Source organism: Agelaius tricolor, unplaced genomic scaffold (genome assembly GCF_023055355.1).
Source record: "Agelaius tricolor isolate 1412-34295 unplaced genomic scaffold, bAgeTri1.0.p SCAF_36, whole genome shotgun sequence".
Classification (NCBI taxonomy): domain Eukaryota; kingdom Metazoa; phylum Chordata; class Aves; order Passeriformes; family Icteridae; genus Agelaius; species Agelaius tricolor.
In genome coordinates, this window is record NW_027269296.1 from 244,273 (window position 1) to 268,332 (window position 24,060).

The window sequence follows — 24,060 nt, forward strand, 5'->3', positions numbered from 1 at the left end:
GGAAACAGGATCCACAGCCAGGAGTTTCCGCTCAACTCGTGTGTGCCTCCCACAAAAAAAAAAAAAAAAGAAAAGAAAAAAAAAAAAAAGAAAAAAACCCACCCTGACACCAGCACGGCCGTTAATCCTGCCCGGCTCATTCTGCTTTTCTTGTCTAGCCAGTTTCTAAAATTGGCCAAGGGAGGCAACTGGCTGCTCTCCCCCCACCCAGACCCCCCCTCGGTCCCCACCTGGTCCCCCCGGCGCGGTGTCAGCACCTGGACCCCGGCACCCCATCCAGGGCCTGCGGGATGGGGCTGCGGTCGGGCGGCTCCGGTGCCCGGCGTGGGCTGTGGGTGGGCGCCAGCGGGCCCCGGAGCCCGGTGGGCATTGTCAGCATCCTCCTCTCCCGGCGGGCGCCCCTGTGCTGCCCCGGGCAGCCCCCCAGCCCCACGCCGGGGGAGCATGGCTGTGCCGAGCGAGCTTTCGGCATGGGCACGCGTCCATCTGGCGCCTTCCAAATGTTACTGGCCTCGCAGGATCCCGGCTCCGCTCGGCGTTAACCCGCAGCGCCCCGGCGGGGAGCGCGGGCATCGCCGCCGGGACCCCGGGGCCTCCAGGGGGTGTCGGGGGGCTCTGAGCTGCCGGGGGCGCCGGGGCCGGGGCGGGGGTGCCGGGGGCAGCCGGCGGAGCCCCCTCCGCGCCCGCGGGTGTTACATGACCCGGCGCGGCCGGCGCTGGGCAGGGACGCACCGGGGCTGTGACTCATGCTGTGGCTATAACAGGGAGCCCGGGGAGGGGGGCCGCGGCCATCTGCGCGGCCTCAGGGCTGCCAGCGCGCTGCGGGGGCCCTGGGGTGCGCTCCCCGCGCCGGGCACAGCCCCCCGGGCTCCGCCGGCGCACGGGGACCGCGGGCAGGCACAGCCGGGAGCGCCCTGTGTCCGAGCTGGCACCCCGAGCGACCAGCGCTGGTGTGCCCCGTAGCCTCCCGCGGGCACGGAGAGGGCAGAGCAGGGGGCCCGGGGGCTGCTCGCCTCCCGCGCCGGCTCGACGGGGCGGGGGAACAAAGCTGGCACCGAGGGAAGAGCTAAATTTAGCCCGTTCCCTGCTAGCTCTGAACCGCGGCGCTGGGCTCCAGCCGGCCGAGGTGCCACCATCGCTGCCGTCCATCTGTCAGCCGCTCCCGAGCCCCCCCGGGCCAGGCAGGGGGGTCAGACCCCTCCACGACCAAGGGAGCTGGGGGCTGCATCCACGCTGGGCGGTGCCACGGGGGTCACCTGAGCGCCCCCAGCACCCGGGGGCAGCGGGGTACCCACGTCTGGGGGTGGTAGGAGGGGTCCTTGCACAGGGGAAGGGGCTCCTGACAGGTGGGATGGATGATTGCTGGGAGAGATGGTCGCTGGAGGGGGCTTGGTTGGTGTGGGGAGATGGTTTATTGTGGGGAGATGGGCATTACAGGGAGATGGTCTTTGAGGGTAACAGTCCTTGGAGGGGGAATGGTCATTAGAGGGAGATGGTCCTCACAGGGGAGACAATTTCTCATGGGGGAGATGATCACTGCAGGGGAGATGGTCCTTGTGGGGAAGATGGTGCTTGAAGGCCAGTGGTTCTTGCAGGGGAGAGTCCTGGCAGGGCAGATGGCTTATGGGGAAATGGCCATTGCAGGAGAGATGGTCCTTGCAGGGGAGATGGCCAGTGCCCACTGCAGGTGAGGTGGCTCTTTAGGGGAGATGGTTTCGTGCAGGGAAGATGGTCCTTGCATGGAAGGCGGTCATTTCAGGATAGATCATTTCTCCTGAGGGAGAAGGTCCTTGCAGGGGAAATGGTTTCTTGCAGCAGCAGGAATAGGAGCCTGAGCAGGCCTCCCCACCCCTGCCCACCTCAAGGGCACCGTGCCACGTTCTGGTGCTGAGGGCTGAGCCCATCCAGGGCGCCACAGCTCCAGGAGCCCCAGGCCTGGGGATGCCACCAGCCAGGGGGGATGTGCTCCAGGAGACCCCAGTGGCACATCCAGAGCCAGGAGAAGGGCCACGTCCCTGGCTCAACACTGTCCCCAGCAGCATGGGAGTGTCCCTGGGGTCCCTGTAGCCAGGACCAGGGGGATTGCAGGGAAATGAACTCCCCAGCCAACTTTCCTGTAGCTCTGGGTTATGAGAGGGTGTCAAGACCTTTGGCACCCCTTGTTCACAGCCCAGTGGTCCCAGACCCTCGTCCCAGTGCCAGGGTGGGTCTGTGAGCCTGCCCTGGGCATGTGACACCCTGGGATGATGTGAGAGGGCAGAACCCAGGGATGTTTGCCCCCCATGCCAGCCAATCCCCTCTGGCACTGGGGTCCCTGCAGCATCCCCGCAGTGCATTGGAGGCACAGGGCCCCTCAGCAGCTCCCTGCTTGGGGGGCACCCCAAAAAAGCCTCTCCTAGCCCCACAATGGGAACTGGCGGCCAAGCAGCTTGTCTGGACCCGTTACCTAAGATGAAACCCAGGCGCCATCTGCTCCATCTCCTAATTAAGAGCATGGCAGAGGAGTCAGGGCAGCGGGAGGACGTGGTGACGGCAGGGGGGATGTGACAGCGGGGTTCCAGCCCTGGGGTGACAACTGAAGGGAGGGTCAGGGCTGCCTGCAGGCACTGTGTGCCCCAGCACCCATCTGTGCCCACCCTCCCGAACCCCCAGCTCCTGCCCTGCTCCCAGTCCCAGGGTGGGTGGGGGCTCTGGGAGCTGCCAGTGGTGCCCAGAGAGGACCCCAAACACCCCTGGCACCGATGGGTGCCCCACTTGAGAGGAGGGCAGGGATGAGGGAGGGGAGGAGGAGGAGGGAGCAGGACCCACGTGCTTTGGGGTCCGTGATGCTGAATTAGAGGGGGTGTGGGGGTCGGGTGCAGGGGTGAAGCCGAGGGACCCCCCGCGTGGCGCAGGGAGGAGGTGGCCAGTGGGGCTGGCTGGGGAGCACGGAAACCCTCGGCGAGCGCCTGCCAGGAAGCTGTCACTGGAGGGGATTTTCCATTGGTGTCAGCAGGCGCAGGACGGGCTGGGGGAGCTGCTGGGGCGGGGGTTGGGGGCGCCCGGGAGGGGCCCAGGGGGGTGCGAGGGACGGGCGCGGAGGGGACAGGGTCCCCCGGGTGGGGGGGTTCGTGCACGGGGGAGCTGCACCCCCGTGGTGCCCCCAGATGGGGGGAAAGCCACCCTGGTGTGTGAGTGTGAGCGTGCAAGGGACAGGCGCCGCCGCGGCGTCCCCGTGTGCCACACGAGCGGGACACCCCCGTGCCACTGGGGGGGCAGGCAGGGCACCCCACGCCTGCAGGGAGTGCCAGCTGTGCCCACGGGACACGGGTGACAGCGGCACCGGACGGGCCCCGCGCCCCTGTGGGGGTACTTGGGGCCACCCCAAAGCGTGGCCGCGGTGCCCGAGGAGCCCCGGGGCGGCGGGGCAGTGGGGAGGGCGCCCGGCGGGCTGGGAGGCGGCGGGCCGGCGTGTCCCCATCTGTGTGGCGGCTGTGTCCCTGCCGCCTGCCTGTCTCCCGGTGGCATCTCCGGCCCCACCCTGACGTCTGGGTGGCCTCGGAGCCGGGCACCAAACCACGTCCGTGTCCTGCGGGGCCAATCCTCCATCCCCCCGCCGCCGCGCCGGTGCCAAGCCGGCCCCTCCGTGCCCGCCCGGTGCCAGCGCTGCGGGTCGGGGCTGGGTGCCAGCAGCCTCGGGGAGCTCAGCGGGGCTTGGGGGCGCCTGCAGCCCCCTGCACACTCGTGCTGCCACCCCACGGCACCCTTTCCACCAAAGGGGAGCCCGGTCTGGGTGGAGTGGGGGAGGACATCCTGCCGGCTTGGAGCAGCTCGGGTGGAAGGTGTCCCTGCCCCTGGCAGGAGGCTGGAAGGAGATGAGTCTTAAGGTCCCTTCCAACCCAAACCATTCCATGATTCTGATTCCTCTCGCCGCCAACCTCCGTCAAGCCTGAAACCGTTAAACTAATTAAAGCTTTGCAGCAGCAGGATTAAGCCCGGGCAGGGGAGGTGGGAGCCCAGGTAGTCGATTAGTTCACCAGGCGAGGATATTGGATTTCTGCGAGGCGAGTCAGCAGTCTTCGGGGGCTGTTATCTTTGCAGGGCTGCGGGGTCAGGAGGTGGGAAGCGGAGGTGACTGCAATCTCGCCCGCTTCATCCCCCCGCTCTTCATCCTCACCCCCCCGGCCCCGCCGCAGCACCCGGTCTGGCCGGCTCTCCCCCGCCCGCGGCGCCCATCTCTATCTCTCCTTCTCCCTCCGTCCCTCCTCGCTTGTGTGGTCTCGGCTGGTGTTTTGTAACCAGGGAGGAGAAAAAAAAATTAAAAGATTTTTTTTTTTTTTTTAAAAAGGGGAAAATAAAAAAATAAGGAAAAAGGCCCTACCCCTGGCGAGGAAGCCAGGAATGGCGAGGTCCGGAGAGCCTAATGGGAAACATGTGGCGGCTGCCTGGGGCTGAGCGGGGAGGTGAAAGTGAGCGCGGCGAACATCCCGGTGCGCCCCCCCGCGCGTCCCGGCGCCCCCTCCCCAGCGCCGCTCCCACCTGCGCTCCACGCCGCGCTGGGTGCGTGGGTGGATGCTCGGGGGGTGCAGGTGGTCCCCGCTATGGGGGCGCTTTGCACGGGGCGAGGGCGGGGTCCCGGCGCTCGGAGTGTCCCCCGCGTGTCGTGGGACACGTGTGTGTCCCCGTGGGACCGGCGCAGAACCGGACACCGGTGCTGTGGGGTCGGGGCTGCGACCTGAGCCTGCAGCATCCCCTGCACACCGGGGGTGACCGTGGGCAACGGGGACCGTGCAGAACGCGGGCGATGCCGTGTCCAGAGACCCCCACACCCGCTGGGGACCCACGGGCGTCCCGCAGCGTTTGCCGAAGCAGCCGCAGCTCCGTGGGCCACGGACACAGCGGGGAACGGCGGCGCAGGGCTGGGGGGTGGCATCGCGACACCCCCGACACCCCCGGACGCCCCCCGACACCCCAAACCTCCCCTGGAGCCGCGCAGCCTGTGCAGCGAGGACCAGCTCTCGGCGGCTGTTCTGGAAAACCTCCCGTTTGTTTCCTTCCTGCCTGCCTCCCCTCCGACAGCTCCCTGGGCACACCAGCAGCCTCAGCAGAGACGAGACCGGTCTTTCTAGCACATATTTTCCTGCTCCACATAGCCCTTGGTGTAACTTTACACCGAGGTGCCCGCAGCTCCGCGGTGCCAGCGCTGCACCCAAAGGCTGGCGGGGAGACGGGGAAAGGGGGGGATGCGGATGGACTGACAGGTTTGAATTCTCTTTCCCTGCCTTGTTGATAAGTTGTCACGCTAATCCAGACACCGGGAAGAGCCTGGATCACGCCGAGCGGCTGCGTGTGTGTGTCTGCGGGTGTGTGCTGGGGGAGGGAGCCAACCGGCAGGGATTCACACGCGGCGCTGGGGAGGGAAACAGGCGGCCGTGCTGGCACGGGGGGCTCGCGAGGGGCTCGGGGGCTCCACCGTGCACCCCTGAGCCACACGGGCAGCGGCTGGGGGTGCCTCTGCCGGAGAGCGGGGGGCCAGAGCTTCTGCACACGCCTGTGCAATGTGCACATCCATGGGGATGAGCACGCGTGTGCCCACAGCCTGCTGGGAGATGCTGTGGGTATCTCATATGGGCAGCCCCCGGTTCGAGGCATGCACACGGTGGGGAGGAAAGGGTTGTCCTGCCCCAAAACGCCACCCCGGGCATCCCGTGATGGGGCCAAGGGCACAACGTGGGTGCCCCTGTGGGCCGTGGCTTCGAGGGGGAGGCGTCAACGAGAGGCACACGGTGTGCCCAGGGCAGCCGGGGAGGGGGGCGCTCCCAGGGGAGGGGGCGGCTGGGCTGATGTGCGGGGTCTCTCTCGAGCAGATGGGAGCTCGGTCGCCTGCCAGCCCCTCGCACTGGAGAACGGTGCCAGCCCGCCTGCCGAGTGGTTCCCGCGTGCCCAGGGCTCCGGCCCCCGCCAGCCCGGCAGCGACGGCGACAGCAGGAGCTTCCGAGTGAACCTGCACTGCAAACACCCCCGCAACAGGTACCCGGGGCCTCACCCCGAAACGGGGTGCAGCACCAAGCGAGGGTTGGCGGCACTTCTTGCTGCCCATGTTCTGTCCATCCCTGCCCGGGAGATACAGGGCGAGAAGGGATCCCCGGCTCTGCACAGCCTCCCGGCTTGGAATTTTGGGGTGAACAGAGGGGCCGCAGCCCCTGTGCAGTGTGCACGTGGTGCCCGGCACCCACCCGTGAGTGCCCGAGCCACCCCACCACAACCCTCGCCGACCCCTCCCAAGAGGGGAAACTGAGGCAGGCGCCACCGAGAGGCGTCCCGGCGAGGGGAGGGGTGGCCCCGGGCAGTGTCCCCGCGGGTGGGGGCTGCAGCTGTGCTCGGGGTGGGTGGGAGCCGGGGGGATGCGGGCTGGGAGGTGCTGAGCGAACCTCGGGCGAAGCCCCCCCGCGTGTCCGGAGCGCGGCTCGCCGGGGACACCTAGTGGCAGCGCCACCAAAGGACCCCCGCCCCACGGAGGGGCTGCTGGGGACGGGAGGGGGGCGCAAAGCTGGCCCCTCTGTCCCCCAGGGGAGAGGCAGCCTCCCCTCTTTGCCCATGCCCCGCGGCCCCACGGTGCCGGAGCGCGGCAGCTCGGGAGGATCAGCCCCTGGTACGTCCCGTGCAGGGACTGGCACAGGGGTGGGGGGCACTTGAGTGAGGCCCCCCCCGCGTGGGGCTGACCCTGCACACCCCTTCCTTTGCAGAGAGCTCAAGTGCAATAGCAGGAGCAGCAGCAAAGCCGAGGGTAAGTCCCAGCCCCAGCCCTCCCCTTAGACACCCGAACTCTGCCCCTGGGGTGGGGTGGGAAAACCCAGAGCCTCACCCCTCTTCACCGGGGAGGGGGAGCGTGCCGGAGTTCCTGGTGTGGGGAGGGCATCCAGCCCCCTGCTCCTGAGCTGGGGAGGGCACCCAGTTCCCCCAAGGCCCCGTTTTCCCAGATGTGAGCAGGGCTGTCACATTCCTGCGGTGCCAGTCGGGTCATGGCTGCTGACAGGGCGGAGGGAGCTGGGGGATGGATGCGGGGGCCTCATCGCTGGGAACAGGGGGTTGGAGTGAGGCTCTGCTGGCTGGTTTGGGCCGGCAGTGCCTGTGGAGCCTCACTGTCCCCCTCTCTGCCGCCCGTAGGTCCTGGTGTCACCTTCCCTGACCCCCATGTCAGCAACTGCTCGGCCAAGCGGCACGCGGGGGAGGAGGAGGTCAGGATGCGCGTGAAGCCCCCGGGCCCAGTGGTAACGACCAGCGTTGTGCGTGGCTCGCCCGACTACGTCCGAGAGCCCAAATTCTACCCGCCGGGACACCCGGTGCAGCGGCCCCCCGCCTGCCCGGCCGAGAAGGCGCTGTCCTGCAGTGTGCTCAGCTTCCCTGAGGGGTCGTGCCCCGCGCTCGGCCGGGAGCACCAGGCAGGCTCGCTGCTGCACGGCGACCCGGCCGACCGCTGCCAGAGCGTCCACGGGGGCACCAAGGCGGCCGAGGACCTGCTGGGCTGCGCCGGGGAGCCCCGGATCCTGGGGGGCAGCACAGAGGAGGCATCTGCCCGCGACCGGGCGCCCAAAACCTTCCCCAACGCGACGCTGGCCTCGGGCCGCTGCAACGTAGACGGCATCCTCGCCTTGCTCCGCAGCAAGTGCGGCAACGGGCACATCAACCTCCACCCTGTGGTGCAGCTCATCGACATCATGAAGGACCTCAACCGCCTCTCTGAGGACCTCAAGAACAGCGGGGTGCACCTGGACTGTGGCAGCCTCCGTGGCGGCGGCGGGGCTCACGAGGACAGCCGCCTCCTGCCTGCTGACCGGGACCTCCAGTACAGCTTCTTCTCCTCGCCCTCCCTGGCCAACAGCATCCGGAGCCCCGAGGAGCGGGGGGTGCTCCTCAAATCCGACCCGTCGCGGCACCCCCGGCCCCCAGCGCGTGACGGAGAGGCTGAGGGAGGCGGGGGGAGCACCCCGCAGCCCCCAGGACACGCTGTGGGTGTGGGGGACGTCTCCAAAGCTCCGGCGGATGAAGCCGGCTGCTCCCAGCCCGATGCCAGCGATTACTCGGAACTGGCCGAGGCGGACATCCTGAACGAGCTGGCCTCCCTGGCTTGCCCAGGGACGCAGCTGCTGGAGTCGCAGGCGATGGAGCCGCAGCCCCAGTTGCTGCCAGCCCAAGAGCTGGACTCCCAATCCCGGCTGTTGGATTCCCAGTCCCTGGAGTCACAGCCCCAGCTGCTTGATTCGCAGAGCCTGGAGCCGCTGCCAGAGTCGCTGGAGCTGCAAAACCTGGAGCCGTTGGGGCTGCAGTCGCTGGAGCCGCTCTCTGAGTCTCTGGAGCTGCAGTCGCTGGAGCCTCTGTCCGAGTCGCTGGAGCTGCAGTCACTGGAGCCACTGGCGGAGCCTCTGGGGCTGCAGACCCTGGAACCGCTGCCCGGAGCGCTGGAGCCCCCGCTGCTGCCCACTGAGCCCTCTCTGCTGGAGCCACAGCCACTGGGCACCGTCTCGGAGCTGCTGGAGGCGCAGCCGGGCACCGGGGACCCTCTGCGGCCCCACGGGCTGCAGCCCCGGCTCGGGGGGTGTCCCCTGAGCACCATGGTGAAGCGGGGCCCCTGCGGGGGCCGGGGGGCCGGGCGGTGTGGCGAAGACCACCGCAAGTACGCCCTGCGCCGGACTGATAAGCCAAAGATGCTGTGCCGCCGGAGGAGGGCGGGGCGAGGGCGCCGGGTGGACATCACCCCCGAGAGCCACGTCCTGTCCCCCCTCACCCTGCCCGCCGAGCTGCCCCCCGGGCCCGAGGAGCCTGACACCCCGGTGCTGAGCCCCCCACCGCCACCGCCCCCCACCACGCTGGACCCCAACGAGATGCCCAAAGCCCCCACGGCAGGGAAGAAGAGCAAGTGCCGGGGGGTGAGGAAGATGGTGGTGAAGATGGCCAAGATCCCCGTGTCCCTGGGGAGGAGGAACAAGACCACCTACAAGGTGTCATCGCTCAGCAGCAACCTGAACCTGGAGGGGAAGGAGCTGGCAGCCAGCAGCTCCATGGAGCCCACGCCACTGCTCAAGATGAAGAACAACGGGCGCAACGTGGTCGTGGTGTTCCCCCCTGGCGAGATGCCCATTATCCTGAAGCGCAAGCGGGGCCGGCCTCCCAAAAACCTGCTGCTGGGCCAAGCCAAGCCCAAGGAGCCCACCCCAGAAGTGAAGAAGAGGAGGAGGAGGAAGCAGAAGCTGGCCTCACCCCAGCCCTCCTACATCGCCGACACCAACGACAGCAAAGCCGACTACTCGGATGTGTTGGCCAAGCTGGCCTTCCTGAACCGACAGAGCCAGTGCTCAGGGCGCTGCTCGCCACCCCGCTGCTGGACCCCCAGCGAGCCCGAGTCCATCCACCAAGCCCCCGACACCCAGAGCATCTCCCACTTCCTGCACCGTGTCCAGGGTTTCCGCCGGCGCGGCGGCAAGGCGGGGGGCTTCGGTGGGCGCGGGGGCAGCCACGCCGCCCGCGCCGCACGCTGCTCCTTCAGCGATTTCTTTGAGGGCATCGGGAAGAAGAAGAAAGCCCCCACGGCCCTCCACGCTGACCCCGTGCACCCCCGCAAGCGCGGCCGGCTGGAGCCCGACCCCGTGGGCAAGCCCAAGCGGAAGCGACGGGCGCGCAAGAACGGGGCCCTGTTCCCCGAACCCAACTCCGGGCAGAGCTTCGGGGACGGCCCCGCCGCAGAGTGGGGCGGGGGCGAGAAGGGCAGCCCCTGGGCCCCCCACCACAGCCACCCCGGCGGCCAGCCTGGACGCAACGGTGGCTACCAAGGGGCCGAGGCGAGACCCTTCCACGCCGCGGGGTTGGAGTCGGGCTCCTCTGGCCGTGCCGGTTTCTACGCTGGCAGCGCGCCGTCCTCACAGACAGAGACCGGTCCGGAGCGGCACAGCCTCTTCACCGGCTACTTCCGCTCCTTGCTGGACTCCGATGACTCCTCCGACCTGCTGGACTTCGCCCTCTCCGCGTCCCGCTCCGAGTCCCGTAAATCGGCGGCCGCCTACACGGCGCCCCCGGCCGCGCTGCCCGGCCAGCGGGGCATGGCTGCCTACGCGGCCCGCGGCGGCAAAGTGCCGGCGGCCAACCCCGGTGCCGAGGCCTTCCACGCGGCCATGCAGGGCCGGCCAGCGTTCCCGCCCGGCCGCGCCTCCAGCGCCTACGGGGTGACCCAAGGCTCCTCTGAGTGCCGGGGCACCGAGTCCTTCCCCAAACTGGCCCCGCCATCAGCCGTGTCCCGGTCGCCCACGGCTCACCCGGCGGCCAGCGGCACCCCCGGCTACTCCCCTTACGGCAGCTACGGCAGCGCCGGGCAGAGCGTGGCACCCGCCAGCGTGTTCCCGCCAGGAAAGCAGTACCCATCAGCACAGGACTGCCCCAACAGCAAGGACTGCAGCTTCGCCTATGGCAGCGGCAGCAGCCTCCCGTCCTCGCCCAGCAGTGCCCACAGTGCCGGCTACGCGCCACCGACAGCTGGTCCCAGTTTGCCGCTGGGAAAAGCTGCCTTCTTCAACAGTGCCGAGCAGGGGGGGCAGTTCTCCAGCGCCGCGCACACCCCCCTGCGCTGCGACAGCCGGGCCAGCACCGTCTCGCCCGGCGGCTACATGGTGCCCAAGGGGTCAGCGTCCTTCCAGCCCTCGCCTGAAAACTGCCGGCAGTTCCCCAGCTCCGCGCCGTGGGCCTTCCGGCAGGGCTACGGAGGGTTGGACTGGAGCTCAGAAGCCTTCAGCCAGCTCTACAACCCGGGCTTCGAGTGCCACCTCAATGAACCCAACGTCATCCTGGACATCTCCAACTACACCCCGCAGAAAGCCAAGCAGCAGACGGTCTCTGAGACCTTCTCGGAGTCCTCCTCTGACAGCACCCAGTTCAACCAGCCGGCTGGTTACCGGCGCGCCAACAGCGAGGCGTCCTCCAGCGAGGGCCAGTCCAGCCTCTCCAGCCTGGAGAAGCTGATGATGGACTGGAATGAGGCATCCTCCGCCCCTGGCTACAACTGGAACCAGAGCGTCCTCTTCCAGAGTAACTCCAAGCCCGGTCGAGGCCGACGGAAGAAGGTAGACATGTTCGACACCTCCCACCTGAGTTTCTCCTCCTCTTCCTCATCTTCCTCTGTGTACCCCTCCAAGAGGAACACGGGACCCCGGCAGCCCCGGGGCTCCCGAGGGGCTTGTGCCTCCAAGAAGGAGAGGGGGACGGGCAAAGCCAAGTTCCCCACCAAGTCACAGGCGGTGAACCCCCTGTTCCAGGACAGCACGGACCTGGGCTTGGACTACTACAGTGGGGACAGCAGCATGTCCCCCCTGCCCTCCCAGTCCCGGGGCTTCGGGGTGGGGGAGCGGGACCCCTGTGACTACACCGGCCCCTACTCCATGAACCCCTCCACCCCCTCGGATGGGACCTTTGTCCAGGGGTTCCAGAGCGACTCCCCCGGTTTGGGGCAGCCGGATTTGGAGAGCAAGCACTTCCCTGCCCTCCCGCACCAGCTGGCAGCCCCCGGCCAGCAGACTGTGTTCGAGGCCGGTTTGCAGAAAGCCTTCTCGCCCAACTGCTCCCCGACCTTGGCCTTCAAGGAGGACCTGCGGGCAGGCAGCATGCGGAAGCTGCCCGCCTGCGACTCGCTCAAACACAGCATGCAGGGGGGAGCCCTGCCACACGCCCCACACCTGGCCTGCCGCGACCTCCCCATGCCTCAAGCGCACTATGACTCCCCCAGCTGCAAAAACCCCCCGTACTGGTATTCCCCCAATGCCAGCACCCGCAGCCCTTCCTACGACGGCAAGGCGGGGGCTGGCATGCTGGTAGACTTCATGGGCAGGACGGACCCCCCGTGTCTGAACCCCCACTTGAGCAGCCCGAGCAGCACCCACCCCTCCAAGGGCGAGAAGGAGCCCTTGGAGATGTCCCGGGCCCACCACCGAGGACCCTACGCTTGTCCCTTGATCAATGACTTGAACATCTCCCCCGTACCGAGAGACTCAATGTTGCAGCTGCAGGACAACTACAGGTACCCCAGTTTTGCACCCCAAGGGCACCCCGTCATGGCCCCCAGCCAGAAGAGCGGGTTTTTGGGACCCATGGTAGAGCAACAACACCCTGAGGACACTTTTACGGTCACCTCATTGTAGTGTCTGCTGACGTGCCAACGGGACAACGAGGTTTTGTTACAGGGTAGGTGGGGGAGAACCTGGGAGCGAGGGTGGCAGGAGGGGACACAGGGGACCCTCAGGGCCCTTCTCATCGTGTCCCCCTCTCTCTCCATGTTGTGTTTCTCTTTCAGAGGTAATTTAGCCAGCACTTTTTTCTGGAACACTTTTCAAGTTCTGTATTTAACTGGGATTGGAACCGTTTGTTTGTTTTCTTAAAAAAAAAAAAAAAAGAAAAAAAAAGAAAGAAAAAAGGAGAAAAAAAGAAAAAAAAAGGAGAAAAAAAAGATAAAAAATAAGTGAAACAAAAGGAAAAAATTAATAATAATGGATGAAGAGAGAAACCCCCCGTTTTTCCCCCTCCGCACTCAAACCCGCTCCGCCTGCCAAGCTCCGGCTCTGCTTCCCGGACTGCCGCCCCCCCCGCCCCGCAGCAGGACAATCGGACGGACGGACGGACGGACAGAGCGCAGGCCCGGCGCAGGGGCGCGGGCAGGGAGGGCAGGAGGGGATCCGGGGGTCAGCGCTGGGTGCCCCCTGCCCCCAGCCCGGCCGGGGTCCCTCGGCCGCCCCGGGGAGGCTGTTTGGGGATTCTTTTCTTTTCTTGTCCCTCCCCGTCCGCTGTCGCCCGGGGCTGCTCCTGCCGGATGGACAGCGATGGGTGGTGGTGAAGCGCTGACCCCTCCAGGCTCTGGCACCGTCGCCAGCGGGGCTCGGAGACGCCACTGTCACCAGGTGAGTGCCAGCTGTGCTCCCCAGCCAGTGGCTGTGCCAGCTGTGCTCCCAGCCAGGCTGTGCCGGCTGCTCCGTGCCCTGGGGGCTCCCTGACCCACCTGCACCCACCCTCAGGGCGCCCCGGCCCGTGCTGGGCTGTGAACCCTTGGGTGCTGTCCCACCAAGCACCAAAGTGGGGACCCTGTGGGCTGCAGTGCCTGGGGCTGGCTGGAGCCTGGGCTGTGGGGTGCAGGAGCCAGGGTGTGCCAGGGTTAGGGGGTGTGGGGTGCCCCAGAGCCCTGTTCGGTGCCAGATGGAGCAGGCAGGACCCGAGAGCCCCGGGTACGTGGGTGCCGGACAAGAACGAGCAGGACTGCAGAGTGCAAGGCTGGATGGGAAGGACCCAGATCCTCTGGGGCATGGGTGCCAGACTGGGGTGAACAGGACCCCAGATCCCCTGGGTGCCACATTGGGGTGAACAGCACCCCCATATCCCTGAGTGCTGGGGTGCCAGACTGGGGTGAACGGGACCCCAGATCCCCTGGGTGCCACATTGGGGTGAACGGGACCCCAGATCCCCTGGGTGCCACATTGGGGTGAACAGCACCCCCAGATCCCCTGGGTGCCACATTGGGGTGAACAGGACCCCCTCAGAGCCCTGAGTGTTGGGGTGCCAGATTGGGGGAGCAGCACCCCGGACCCCGGGTCTGGGGCTGCCAGATTTGGGGAGCAGCACCCCGGCCCCCGGGTCTGGGGCTGCCAGATTTGGGGAGCAGCACCCCGGGCCCCGGGTCTGGGGCTGCCAGATTTGGGAAGCAGCACCCCGGGCCCCGGGTCTGGGGGTGCCAGATTTGGGGAGCAGCACCCCAAGCTCTGCGTGTGTGGGTGTCAGATTTGGGGAGCAGCACCCCAAGCTCTGCGTGTGTGGGTGTCAGATTTGGGGAGCAGCACCCCGGCCCCCGGGTCTGGGGGTGCCGGAGCCCCGCTCCGGGGGTGCTGGGTGGCCGGGGGCACACGGGCAGCCCAGGGTGGGACCCTCACCCCTCTCTCCCTCTGCCCCCAGCCCCAGCACCCCCAGCCCTGCGCCCCCCGCCCGTCCCGGCCGCCGGAGCAGAGCAGAGCAGAGGAGATGGAGATGGAGATGGAGATGGAGATGGAGATGGAGATGGAGATGAGATGGAGATGAGATGGAGATGGAGATGGAGATGGAGAGGAGGGGGCCGCCTCCGGAGGGGACCCCGCCCCGCCGCCCCCGCTTCGCCCCCGGCCCCGCCTCGGCCGTGGCGCCGGCGCCGCGTTCTCTCTCTCCTCCCAGCCAGAAGCAGAGGGACTCTTTAAGTTTTATTTTTTATTTGATTAATTTTCATTTTCTGCACAAAACCAGCAATTGTAAATACTTTTGAAGAAAAGAAGTTAAAAAAAAATGTTTAAGGATAAAAAAAAAAAAAATTAAAAAGCTGAAAAATCACAAAAAAAAAAAAAGAGAGAGAGAATCATGCACCGGAGGGAGAATCCAAAAATGATGGAGAACTGGCCTAAAGCATCCAAGAGGTGAATATGCAGCAGAAAAGAGCAAAACCCCCCCCAGTATGCACTGAGAAAAAATTTATTTACAGATCGAGCAACAAAAAAAAAAGAAAAAAAAGAAAAAAGTGACAATAACCTATTTATTGTATATAATGTTTTATTATAAATCGTGTCTTGTATATTGCATTCTGTACATCTGCTGTGGTTTTGTGGTGTGCAACTTCCGCATGGGTTCCTTGGGTTTCCGTTGCCTTTTTTTTAATGATTCAATGATGATTTGAGTTTTATTTTTATTATTATTCTGAAGAACGAAGGCGGGTTTTTGATTTTTTTTTGTTGGGTTTTTTGGTTGGTTTTTTTTTTTTTTCTTTTTTTGGCAGTACACACCCAAAGATCCAAATTTGTATAAAAACAAAAAAAGGAGTTAAAAAAAAAAAAAAAGAAGAAAGAAAAACTTTAAAAAAAAAAAAGGAAAAAAAAAAAAGGACTAAATCAATCACAGACCCTCTTGGTGGGGAGGGGGAATGGGGGGGCTGGGGTAAAGGGGGGTCCCTTTCCCAGGGTCCCTGGGGCGGCGGTGGTGGCGAGCTCAGGGTGTGCGTGCGTGTGTGGGTGCCAGGTGGGCTTCGGGGTCCTCTCCTCCCACAACTTCCCTGTGTGTCCCCCCCCTCCTCAAGAGTTTGGCAATCTCTGTGCAGCTTTGTGGGTTGTGCAAAAAAAGAGAAAACACACACACACACACACACACACACACACACACACACAAAGAGAAGAAAACCACCCTGAAATGGATAAAAAAGGCAAAATTCACAAAAAAGGAAAAAAAAAAAAAGGGAAAACGACCCAAATTTGGTCAAAATACCCCCTCCTTCCCCCGCCCCCCCAGCTGCCCTGTGCAGTGCTTGTGCTGCCCTGGCCAGAGGGGCCCCCCGTGAGCCCCCCCGGCCCCCGCTTTGCCCCTCAAACGGTCTTTTTGTGTTATTTAGGAAGGAATTTTTAATAGGCACTTTTTTTATATTAAAAAGAAACCTATATATTGAGCGATGCCCACTGCTTTCTTGCTTCTCTTTTTTGGGGCAGCACGGCCCGGCCGTGCCGGGGGTGGGTGTTGGAGGGATGCTGACCCTCCCTGGATTTCAGGGGTGGAATTGCACCAAGAAAGCTGAATTTTGGTACAAATCAGTGCCAGCCGGGGGTCTGGGGGGCAGTGCCAGGGGCCCGGTGGCACTCTGTGGGCTCTGCAGGCAGGAGGGGCTTTGCCCACCTGGCACCACCGGGGGAAGGGGCACAGGAGCACAGGAGATGGATTGGAGAAGCGCCACCGCCAGAAAGGAGCAAAGAGAGGAGGAAAATAAGGACAAAGCAAATGAAATTCAGAAATGCACCAACTTCCAGCCTGGGAAGGTGAAGGCAGCAGCCTCCGGGAGAGGAGAGGGGGTCGGGGGTGGGGGACGCAGCTACCTGTGGGGGGGAGAGGGGCCAGGCTGGGACAGGTGAGCAGTGACACGGTGGGACAGGTGAGCGGTGCCCAGGTGAGACAGGTGAGCAGTGCCATGCTGGGACAGGTGAGCGGTGCCAGGACAGGTGAGCGGTGCCAGGAGAGGTGAGCAGTGCCAGGAGAGGTGAGCAGTGCCATGCTGGGACAGGGGAGCAGTGACAGGACAGGGGAGCGATGCCATGCTGGGACAGGGGAGCGGTGCCAGGAGAGGTGAGCGGTGCCAGCGGGGTCGGGGCTGCGGAGGAGCCCGGGGGGGCCGGGAGCAGGGGTTGCTATGGAGAGGAACACGCGGCGCATTCTGATGGATGCGGGAGCGGGGGGGTCGGGCTTGCAGCGCCATCCCAGCCCCCGGGGATGCTGAAGGGCTGGGGGGATGCTGAGGGACCCCCTCTTTGCTGGGGGGTGCCGGGGAGGGTGGGGTGAGGGTTGTAGCCCCTCCTTCCCACCGTGCTCACACAGAGTGACAGGGCTGGGGGATCGGGACCCATCGGGGGCACCCCCAAGTTGCGCTTCCACCCTGGTGGGCACCAAATGTCCCCTGACTGTGACACAACGGGGGGAAACCGAGGCACAGGAGCAGGCTGGGGGGTCCAGCCATCCGTGGTGCCGTGCCTGCCTCCAGCACTCGTCCCAATGTGCTGAACCCCCCCTCTGGCTCCCCCCGACCCTTCCTGGCTGGTCTCTGGGGGGTCCACGACCCCTCATTCCCAGCTTGCCTCCAATATGATGCTTCCCACGAGCATCAAATTTACTCTTTCCCACCCCATTTTTCCTCTCTCCCATTTCAGGTCACAACAAGCAGCCCTGAATGATGAAATTCCCCCCAGTAGGTAAATCCCACCAGGAAGCATCACCTGGCACACCAGAGCCTCGCTGGGTATGACTGGCTGCTTGGACCACAGCTGGATTTCACTTATTTTATTATTTTTTGTCTTTTTTTAAAGCCTCAATTATATCTCTCAAGCAGCATGAGCCACTCTGGAGCCTGAAAAACCTCGTGATGGGGCTGATTGTTGGGGATTGATCAGCACAGCCCAGCATCGCCTGGGTTTGGTGGGGGAAAGGAGGGAAAAGCTCAAAATTTGGGGGGAAATTATTGTTTTGCTATTTTTTTATTTGTTTAGCATGGATTTTTGGAAGGTTTCTGGGAGCTGCATTTGGGAGCACCCAGGGGGAGTCCGGCATGGCCACGTGGTGTGCAGGGATGTGGGGTGAGCCAGGTCCTGGTGCCTGGCTGTGCCTGGGGATAGAAATGATGGTTTTAATTAAGCAGCTCTGCTGGGAGGAGGGTTCTGGCCTCTCAGGATGCTGCAGCCTGGAGACCAGGGATGCTGCAGGACCGTGGGATCAGGGATGCTGCACGTCAGTGATCCAGGGCTGGGCCGGCAGGGAGCCAGAGCGCTGGATCCATGGGGAAGAAGGACACGGGGACACTCAGAGGGCTGTGTCAGGATCTGGCACCCACCTGGCAAAGGCAGCTCTGCCTCCATTTCCACTGCCACCATCCCCTCGGAAACACGGCAGGAATTTGCCCCCCTGCCCCTGCCTTGCCTCCCTGCCCATCACCCGGGGCCGGGGCCGGGGGAATTCCTCATTCCCGGGGCTGTGTGCGGGGCTCGGGACGGTGTTGGGGCTCGGCACGGATTGCACACGTGTTGCACACGCCTGTGCACCATCGCCTGGCACGGGGAGCACCCGGGACGGCGGTGCTGCTGCCGGGCTCCCCGCGGGCCGTGTCCCCCTCGCCCGGCAGGGCAGCAGCAGGAGCCGCCCTCGCCCCGCAGGGCTGGAGCTGCCGGCAGCTTTGGACACCCCCTTCTCCTTCAAATTAATGGCTGTGCCGTGAAGAAAATTGAAGCCATTATTCTTCGCTCGCATCCTTTATACCCACCAACTTCAACCACTTGACATGCTAATCACAGCTAACGAGGGAGGGAGGCGATTTCCCACGTCAGACCCGCAATCCAGCGGAGCCGGCTGGGGAGCGGCTCGGTGTCGGGGGCACCGGCACCCCCGGAGCGGCACCTGCGCCCGCCCCGGCCCTTTCCGCAGCAGGGGCAGCAGGGGCAGCAGGGGCAGCAGGGGCAGCAGGGGCAGCAGGGGCAGCAGGGGAAGCAGGGGCAGCCCCTCCTGCAGCCCCCTCGGCGCCGCCACCCGCACTCTCCGCTGCCGGTGCAGCCGGGATGGGGATGGGGATGGGGTGCGGTGGGTGCCGGCGGTGCCAGCCCGGCCGAGCCCAGCCGGGGCACCGCACCACCCCTGCCTTTCCCAGAGCAGCGGCCAGGCCCGTGGAAGGCGCTTCCGAGCGCCGCGTGTCCGTCCCCGCCGCCCTCCTGCCGCCCTGCCGGGTCCAGGCGCGCTCCTGCAGCCGCCTGCCCATCCAGGGCTGGATCCAGCCCAGCCGCCAGCCGGGCAGAAAGCTCTGGAGTCCATTAACATTCCCCGGAGCGATCTAATCCCCCTCTCTGCCCTGGCTCTGGCTTTCACTTGGGTTTTAATCAAGCCCAGCCTGGCGCCTCTGCAATAAGGGGGGCGGATGGCACCCAGCTCCCGGTGGCACATGGGTGCTGCTGGCCCCGGGAGGGTGCCAGGGACGAGGGGGCAGCAGGGGCAGCGTGCTCGCAGGGGTATCCACTCTCTGGTAATTTTAAAAGGCATTTTGGACCCAGAGGAGCTGAGCTCAGCAGAGCCAGGGCCAGCAAAGCCAGGGAATAAAAGCACAGGCGGCTGCAGGGTTGTTATTAATATTTGCTGGATGGTGGTGGAGGGAGGGCTCGGCACCAGGGGGGAAATAGCAGGCTGGGGTCCCTGGGAAGGGAGGGGGATCTGGCAGCTGGATGTTCCTTCCCAGCACCCCAGTGATGGGTGGAGGGTGCAGGATCCATGCCAGCACTCCTGGGGACTCAGCTGGGGCTGAGGTGATGCTCCCCACACCAACATCCCTAAAACAAAGCATTGGGGGCTCAGCTGGGGTGTCGTGGGGGCTGCAGGACGCCCAGGGTGTCCCCCTGGGGACAAGGAGGGTGCAGGGGGGACACCCCTGGCATTGTCCCTGGGCAGCAGAAGGCGCAGGGGCACCTGGGGTGCTAAGCTGAGCTTCCTGGGCTTTGCCACTTCCCTGCTGCAGAGGAGGTAAGAGCTGGGAGGGCAGAGCCTCCATGGGGGTCCTGAATGGGCCCCCTTTGGCTGAGTCTGGGGGCTCTGCAGGGCTGTGATGGCTTCACAGGGAGGGAAGGAACCAGGAGCGGTGCTGGATCCTCCCAGGATGGCAGTGGGGCTGGATGGGGGGGTCTGGGGATGTGGGGAGAGGGAGCCACAGGGCAGCACATGGAGTTTTGGGGGCCAACGTGAGAGCCACGGCGTTTGTTTTTCTGGGGGCCCCGGGTGTGAGTTATCAGCAGCGGCAGAAGCGCGGTGCTTCCCGGCCGGGAGTTCACGCCGGCTCCTCGGGGAGGGATTAAGGGGATTATATTATTATTTGTTATCACTGAGGGGGGGAGGAAGAAGAAGAAACCTCCATGGCTGGGAACTCTGCCTAATCTGTGCACAGATTAGCTGCCTGCCTCCGACCGGCCAGGACGGGCTCCCCTGCGCCCGTCCCACTGACACTGGGAGCCCAGCGGGTGACGCGGGCCCATGGGGAGGGACACTCTGCCCCGAGGGTGGTGAGAGCCACCCCAAGGCTCTCAGTGAGCTGAACTCATGGCCACAGCCAAGGTTTTCCATCTCCTCTGGCCCTGGTGAGGGGGCCTTGGGTTAGGGTTGGTTTGGGGGGGGATCTCGGCAGGCTCAGAGAGAGCTGGAGCTCAGCTGGGCAGCACAGGCAGGGGATTTGTGCCTCCCTCAGCAGGGGGACGAGGGCGAGAGCCCCCAGTGACATCCCAGCATCCCCAGAGGACGGGGACAAGCCCAGCCCTGGTGGGTCCTGCGCTGCTCCCTGCACATCCTGAGCCTCCCCTGCCCAGGGGTCTCTGGCAGCCTGGGGCTGGAGATGCCCCTGGACACCCGGCACAGAGGGGTCCCTTGTCCTGCTCCATGGGTGCAGAGTGCCACACCACAAGGCAGGGGAGCTGTGGGACCACCCTGGGCGCTCTGGGAGCTGGTGCAGTCATCTCAGGAGATCCAGCTATTTATTGCCCCCTCTTTAAACCCCCATCTCTAGCTGCAGGGCCAGGAGTCCCCCCAGAACAGCCTCACACATGCACATCTTGAATTTTCCTTCCCCAAACCCCCAGTTCCCAGCAAGCAGGGGCCGAGCTAGGCTCTCACATGGGGTGCAGGCGCTGGGACAGCCCCTCTCCGATTTTCCCTTGCCTGGAGCCTGCAGCCACCAGCCCACTGCAGAGAGCCCATCATTAGAGCCCCTTCCACACACCCCATCCGCTGATGGACCCACGATTTCCTTTAGTCTTTTATTTACACTTTATTGCTCTTGTTTTTGCACTGGCAAAGCGCTGCTGGAGAGCACAGAAATCCTTCAGATCTCGGCTGGCAGCAGAGCTCTGCCTAATCATAGTCATTATCTGGAAGCAGGTAATGGGCATCTTTCCCATGTTAATTTGAAAACAGAATCAGCGAGAGCAGGACACCGGGGACGGAGCATGTTCCCAGCACCAGCCACTCCCTCTGGAGGGTTTTGGGGTGGCTCCGTGGGTGTTGGGCTGTGGGTTCGGGATGGGGGAACACAGAAACCCAGGCAGAACCACATGCCAAGCCTCGTGGCTCAATAAATCAGGCAGGAAAGGGGCTGCTGGCCGGAATCCCGCATGAATGGAGCCCGTCCTTGCTGCCACAGCAATAAAATCCCCCGGCCTTGTTTTTTTGGCGGCGAGGAGGATGATGGTGGCTCTCCCTCCTCCCCGCGCCACCGTCAGAACTTGCCCCCGTGGCTGGGTCCTTCGCTAACAAGGACTCGTCCCTTTTATCCCCAGCGGCAGGAGGGGATGGGGATGGAGGTGAGAGGCGAGGATTTCTCCCGGGGCCGGGAGGGGAAGGCTGGGTGGCGTTGGAGTTTCTTTTGCTGAGATACCATTAACGAGTGAGCAAAGGTTGCGGAGTCTCCATGGAGACAAGACAGCAAGAGAAGGGAGCGGGTGTGCGCTGGGTGAGAGCTGATTAGTAAATGTCAGCGGCACAGCCACTGCCCGCGCCACGCTGGCGCGGGGACGCGCCGGGCACCCCGCACCGGGCACCTCCGAGCGTCCCGGGCACACCGGGCATCTCCTGGGCATCCCGAGTATCCTGGGCACCTCCCAAGTGTCCCGGGCACACCGGGCACCTCCTCTGCATCCCGTCTACCCCGGGCACCTCCTGAGCGTCCTGGGCATCCCGGGCATCTCCTGAGCATCCCGGACAGCCCAGGGCATCCCACGCATCCCATCCTGTGTGCCCCCCGGGTGTCCCACCCACCCCTTCCGTGCTGTGCCTCCCAGGTGCCCTGTGCAGCACAGGTACCTGTGTGTGCACCCCGGGCACCCCGGGCAGCCCAGGCACCCCGTGGGCATCATTTCATCCTGGCTCTTCCCTGCACCCCAGGCACCCTGAGCAGCCCAGGCACCCTGTGCATCCCGTGAGCCCCGTTCCACCCCCGGTGTGCCACGTGTCCTTGTGCACCCCAGGTCTGTGGGAATCAGGGATGCAGGAGAAGAACTGGGAGCACGTTTCCAAAGCCTCCTCACAGCTCTGCTGCTCACAGCCCTGGCTCCTTTCCCACAGGGAGCAGGGATGCAGCTGTGCCTGCTGGGATAGGGGCAGTTGGCCAGGGAAGAGACATCCAAGGCTTCAACAAGCTGCCATCTCCTCCCTCCCGTGGAGAATGTCCCCTCTCCCAGTCCCTGAGCACGCAGAGAGAGGATGAGGCTGGACCTCCTGGATCCCACCTGGCTCTCAGCAGAGTCCAAGCCCACGCTGAGGGAATCAGGGCTGGGATGAGGCACTGGTTTGTGCCAGGGTCTGACAGGGGCTATCGAGGGCTTGGACATGGCTGGAGCCCCCCTGGGAGGGAGGTGGGCGGCAGGAGCAGCCTGGCTGCCCTTCCCCATGCCCTGGAGCATCATTTACCTCCAGCAGAACACAGGAAAGCACCTGGCAGGCAAGAGAACCAGGGAAAAAAGTGTCGGGGGGCACGGCAGTGGGGGGGGGGGGGGGCTGGATCCTGCAGTTTAGCAGCTTTTATTCAGCAGCTATAAACAGAGCAGGAGAGATAAAGGTTGCAGTGCAGATACAGATTAGGTAGGTCCCTTGAGGCTGTGACACCTTGAGATAGAGGCAGATCTTCAAGGGAACGGCTCGCTGGCAGCTTGGAAAACATGGAGCTGAGCGGCCTCCAGCAGCACCTCAGCCCCTGGCCCACACCTGCAGGGGAGAGCTGGGGCTGCTAGGGCAGGGTGGGGGTACTGGGGCAGTATCCCAGGTACCCCAGTGCATCCCTTGTGCCCCACTGCATCCCAGGCACCCTGGACATGCCGGGTGTCCTGTGCATCCCATGTGCCCTGTGCATCCCAGGTACCCCAGGTGCACCCTGTGCACCCCATGTGTCCCATCCCATCCTGCCAGGACACACACGGGGCAGCAGGGAGCACCAGGAAGCGCTGACCATCCTGCAGAGGTGGGGACTCATGGAGCAAAGCGATGCAAAAACAGGCAAGAAATGGCTGTTTGGGTATGTCTGTGTGTCCATCTCTCCCAGCAGGACCCCAGGGCAGGCACAGGCTGTGCCACAGGAGACACGGACAGGAGGGACAGGCACGCTCACAGCAGTGACCCTGGCTGCTGGCTCTGCCCTGGGTTTGTTTGCTGCCTGGCAGGAGCGCCGGTGATTTACTCCCTGTGGTTTGGTTTGAAGCAGGAGCACAGAGCAGGGAGGAGATGGATGTCTGTGCCAGTGCCCTTCATCCCGCTCCCTCTTCCCCATCGAGCCCACAGGCTTGGTTTGATCAGGCAGGGAGGCAGGATTTAATGTCCAGGTGCACCAGCAGAAGCATGGAATGCCATGTGGGGGAATTTCTCATCAGATCTCTGCTCCTGCAGTTTCTGGAGGGCATCAGTGTCACCCCAGCTCTGCCGAGGACCAGGATGGGCTGCAGGATGCTGGCCCCGTCCCTGAAAGTGTTCAATGCCACACTGGACAGGGCTCAAAGCAAAGCATGAGTTTTAAGACCCCTTCCACTCCAAGCCATGCCAGGACTCTTCTGCATCTCTGCTGCACTGGAGACCGGGCAGGAGCAGGGCTGTGACCCCCACATGCTGCCCTGTCCCTGTGGACACCCACCAGGGCCCGTCCCCTGTCCCCAGCAGCGCTATTCACTACTCCAGCCTCTTTTAATCCCTGACTTTAATTCCCAGCCTCATCAAGTCACCCAGGGAGCCAAAATCAGCATCACCCGGAGGGCTCCAGCAGCCATGGCCCCTGCCTGGCCAGCCAGGAGGGCGGGGGTCTGTCCCCATGGCCCCAGCTCGGGACCCCTCTGAGGGGAACCTGCTTTGGGGGCTGCAGGGGGCTGGGAACACCCTCCTGAGCACGGGCTGGAGGTGGGTCGGGGGCCCGGCAGTCGTGGCAGCTGCAGGCTCCGGTCCCAGTGCCAGCCCGACACTGTCCCTGTCACCTGCACCCCCTGTCCCCTGCCAATCCCTGCCTCTCCCCGGGACCCCGTCCCTCCAGGCCTTCTCCTGCAGGCCTGTCCCCTGACCCTGCCTGCCTTGTCCCACAACTCCCACCCCGACCCCAAAGCCCAAACCCCAGACCCCAGACCCCGACCCCCGCTCCCAGGGCCGGCGCCGCCGCCCCGCCCTGGTGTGACACCCCCGCTCCCCCAGGTGGAACTTTCCTCGCAGGGCGGGAGACCATAGAGGCGAAAGGCTACACCAAGGCGGAGCTCTCCGGAGGAGGTACGGAAATGACACAGAGCTCTTTTCTCCAATGCCACTTGGAAGAATATCAAGTTCTGGCTTTCATAAACGAACAAAAGTATTTTTAATATGTCGCAATTGTGACTGGTAGCGCGGTTCTCTCCTCTGTCCCTGGAATCTGTCCCCAGACCGCCCAGGGTTCCCCCCGTCTATGTCCCCTCATGGTACACTTCTCTTTATTTACTCTCTTTGCGCGGCCGGCTTGGGTGCGGTTCTTCCGCTGCGCCAGCTCCGTAC

At 64.5% G+C, this 24,060-nt stretch overlaps 1 protein-coding gene across 6 annotated transcripts in view; it reads left to right on the plus strand.

Annotated features, from left to right (window-relative positions):
• The window catches only part of AHDC1 (AT-hook DNA binding motif containing 1), a 51,459-nt gene extending 36,002 nt beyond the window's left edge, over nucleotides 1-15,457 (plus strand). For all 6 annotated transcript variants that reach the window (XM_071453455.1, XM_071453456.1, XM_071453454.1 and 3 more), the window contains 5 exons: nucleotides 5,847-6,009; nucleotides 6,726-6,766; nucleotides 7,147-12,201; nucleotides 12,311-12,911; nucleotides 13,954-15,457. In XM_071453455.1, the coding sequence (XP_071309556.1) occupies nucleotides 7,224-12,158 (4,935 nt within the window). In that variant the 5' untranslated portion in view covers nucleotides 5,847-6,009; nucleotides 6,726-6,766; nucleotides 7,147-7,223 and the 3' untranslated portion in view covers nucleotides 12,159-12,201; nucleotides 12,311-12,911; nucleotides 13,954-15,457. The remainder of the gene's footprint in view (nucleotides 1-5,846; nucleotides 6,010-6,725; nucleotides 6,767-7,146; nucleotides 12,202-12,310; nucleotides 12,912-13,953) is intronic.
• Nucleotides 15,458-24,060: the final 8,603 nt, after the last annotated feature.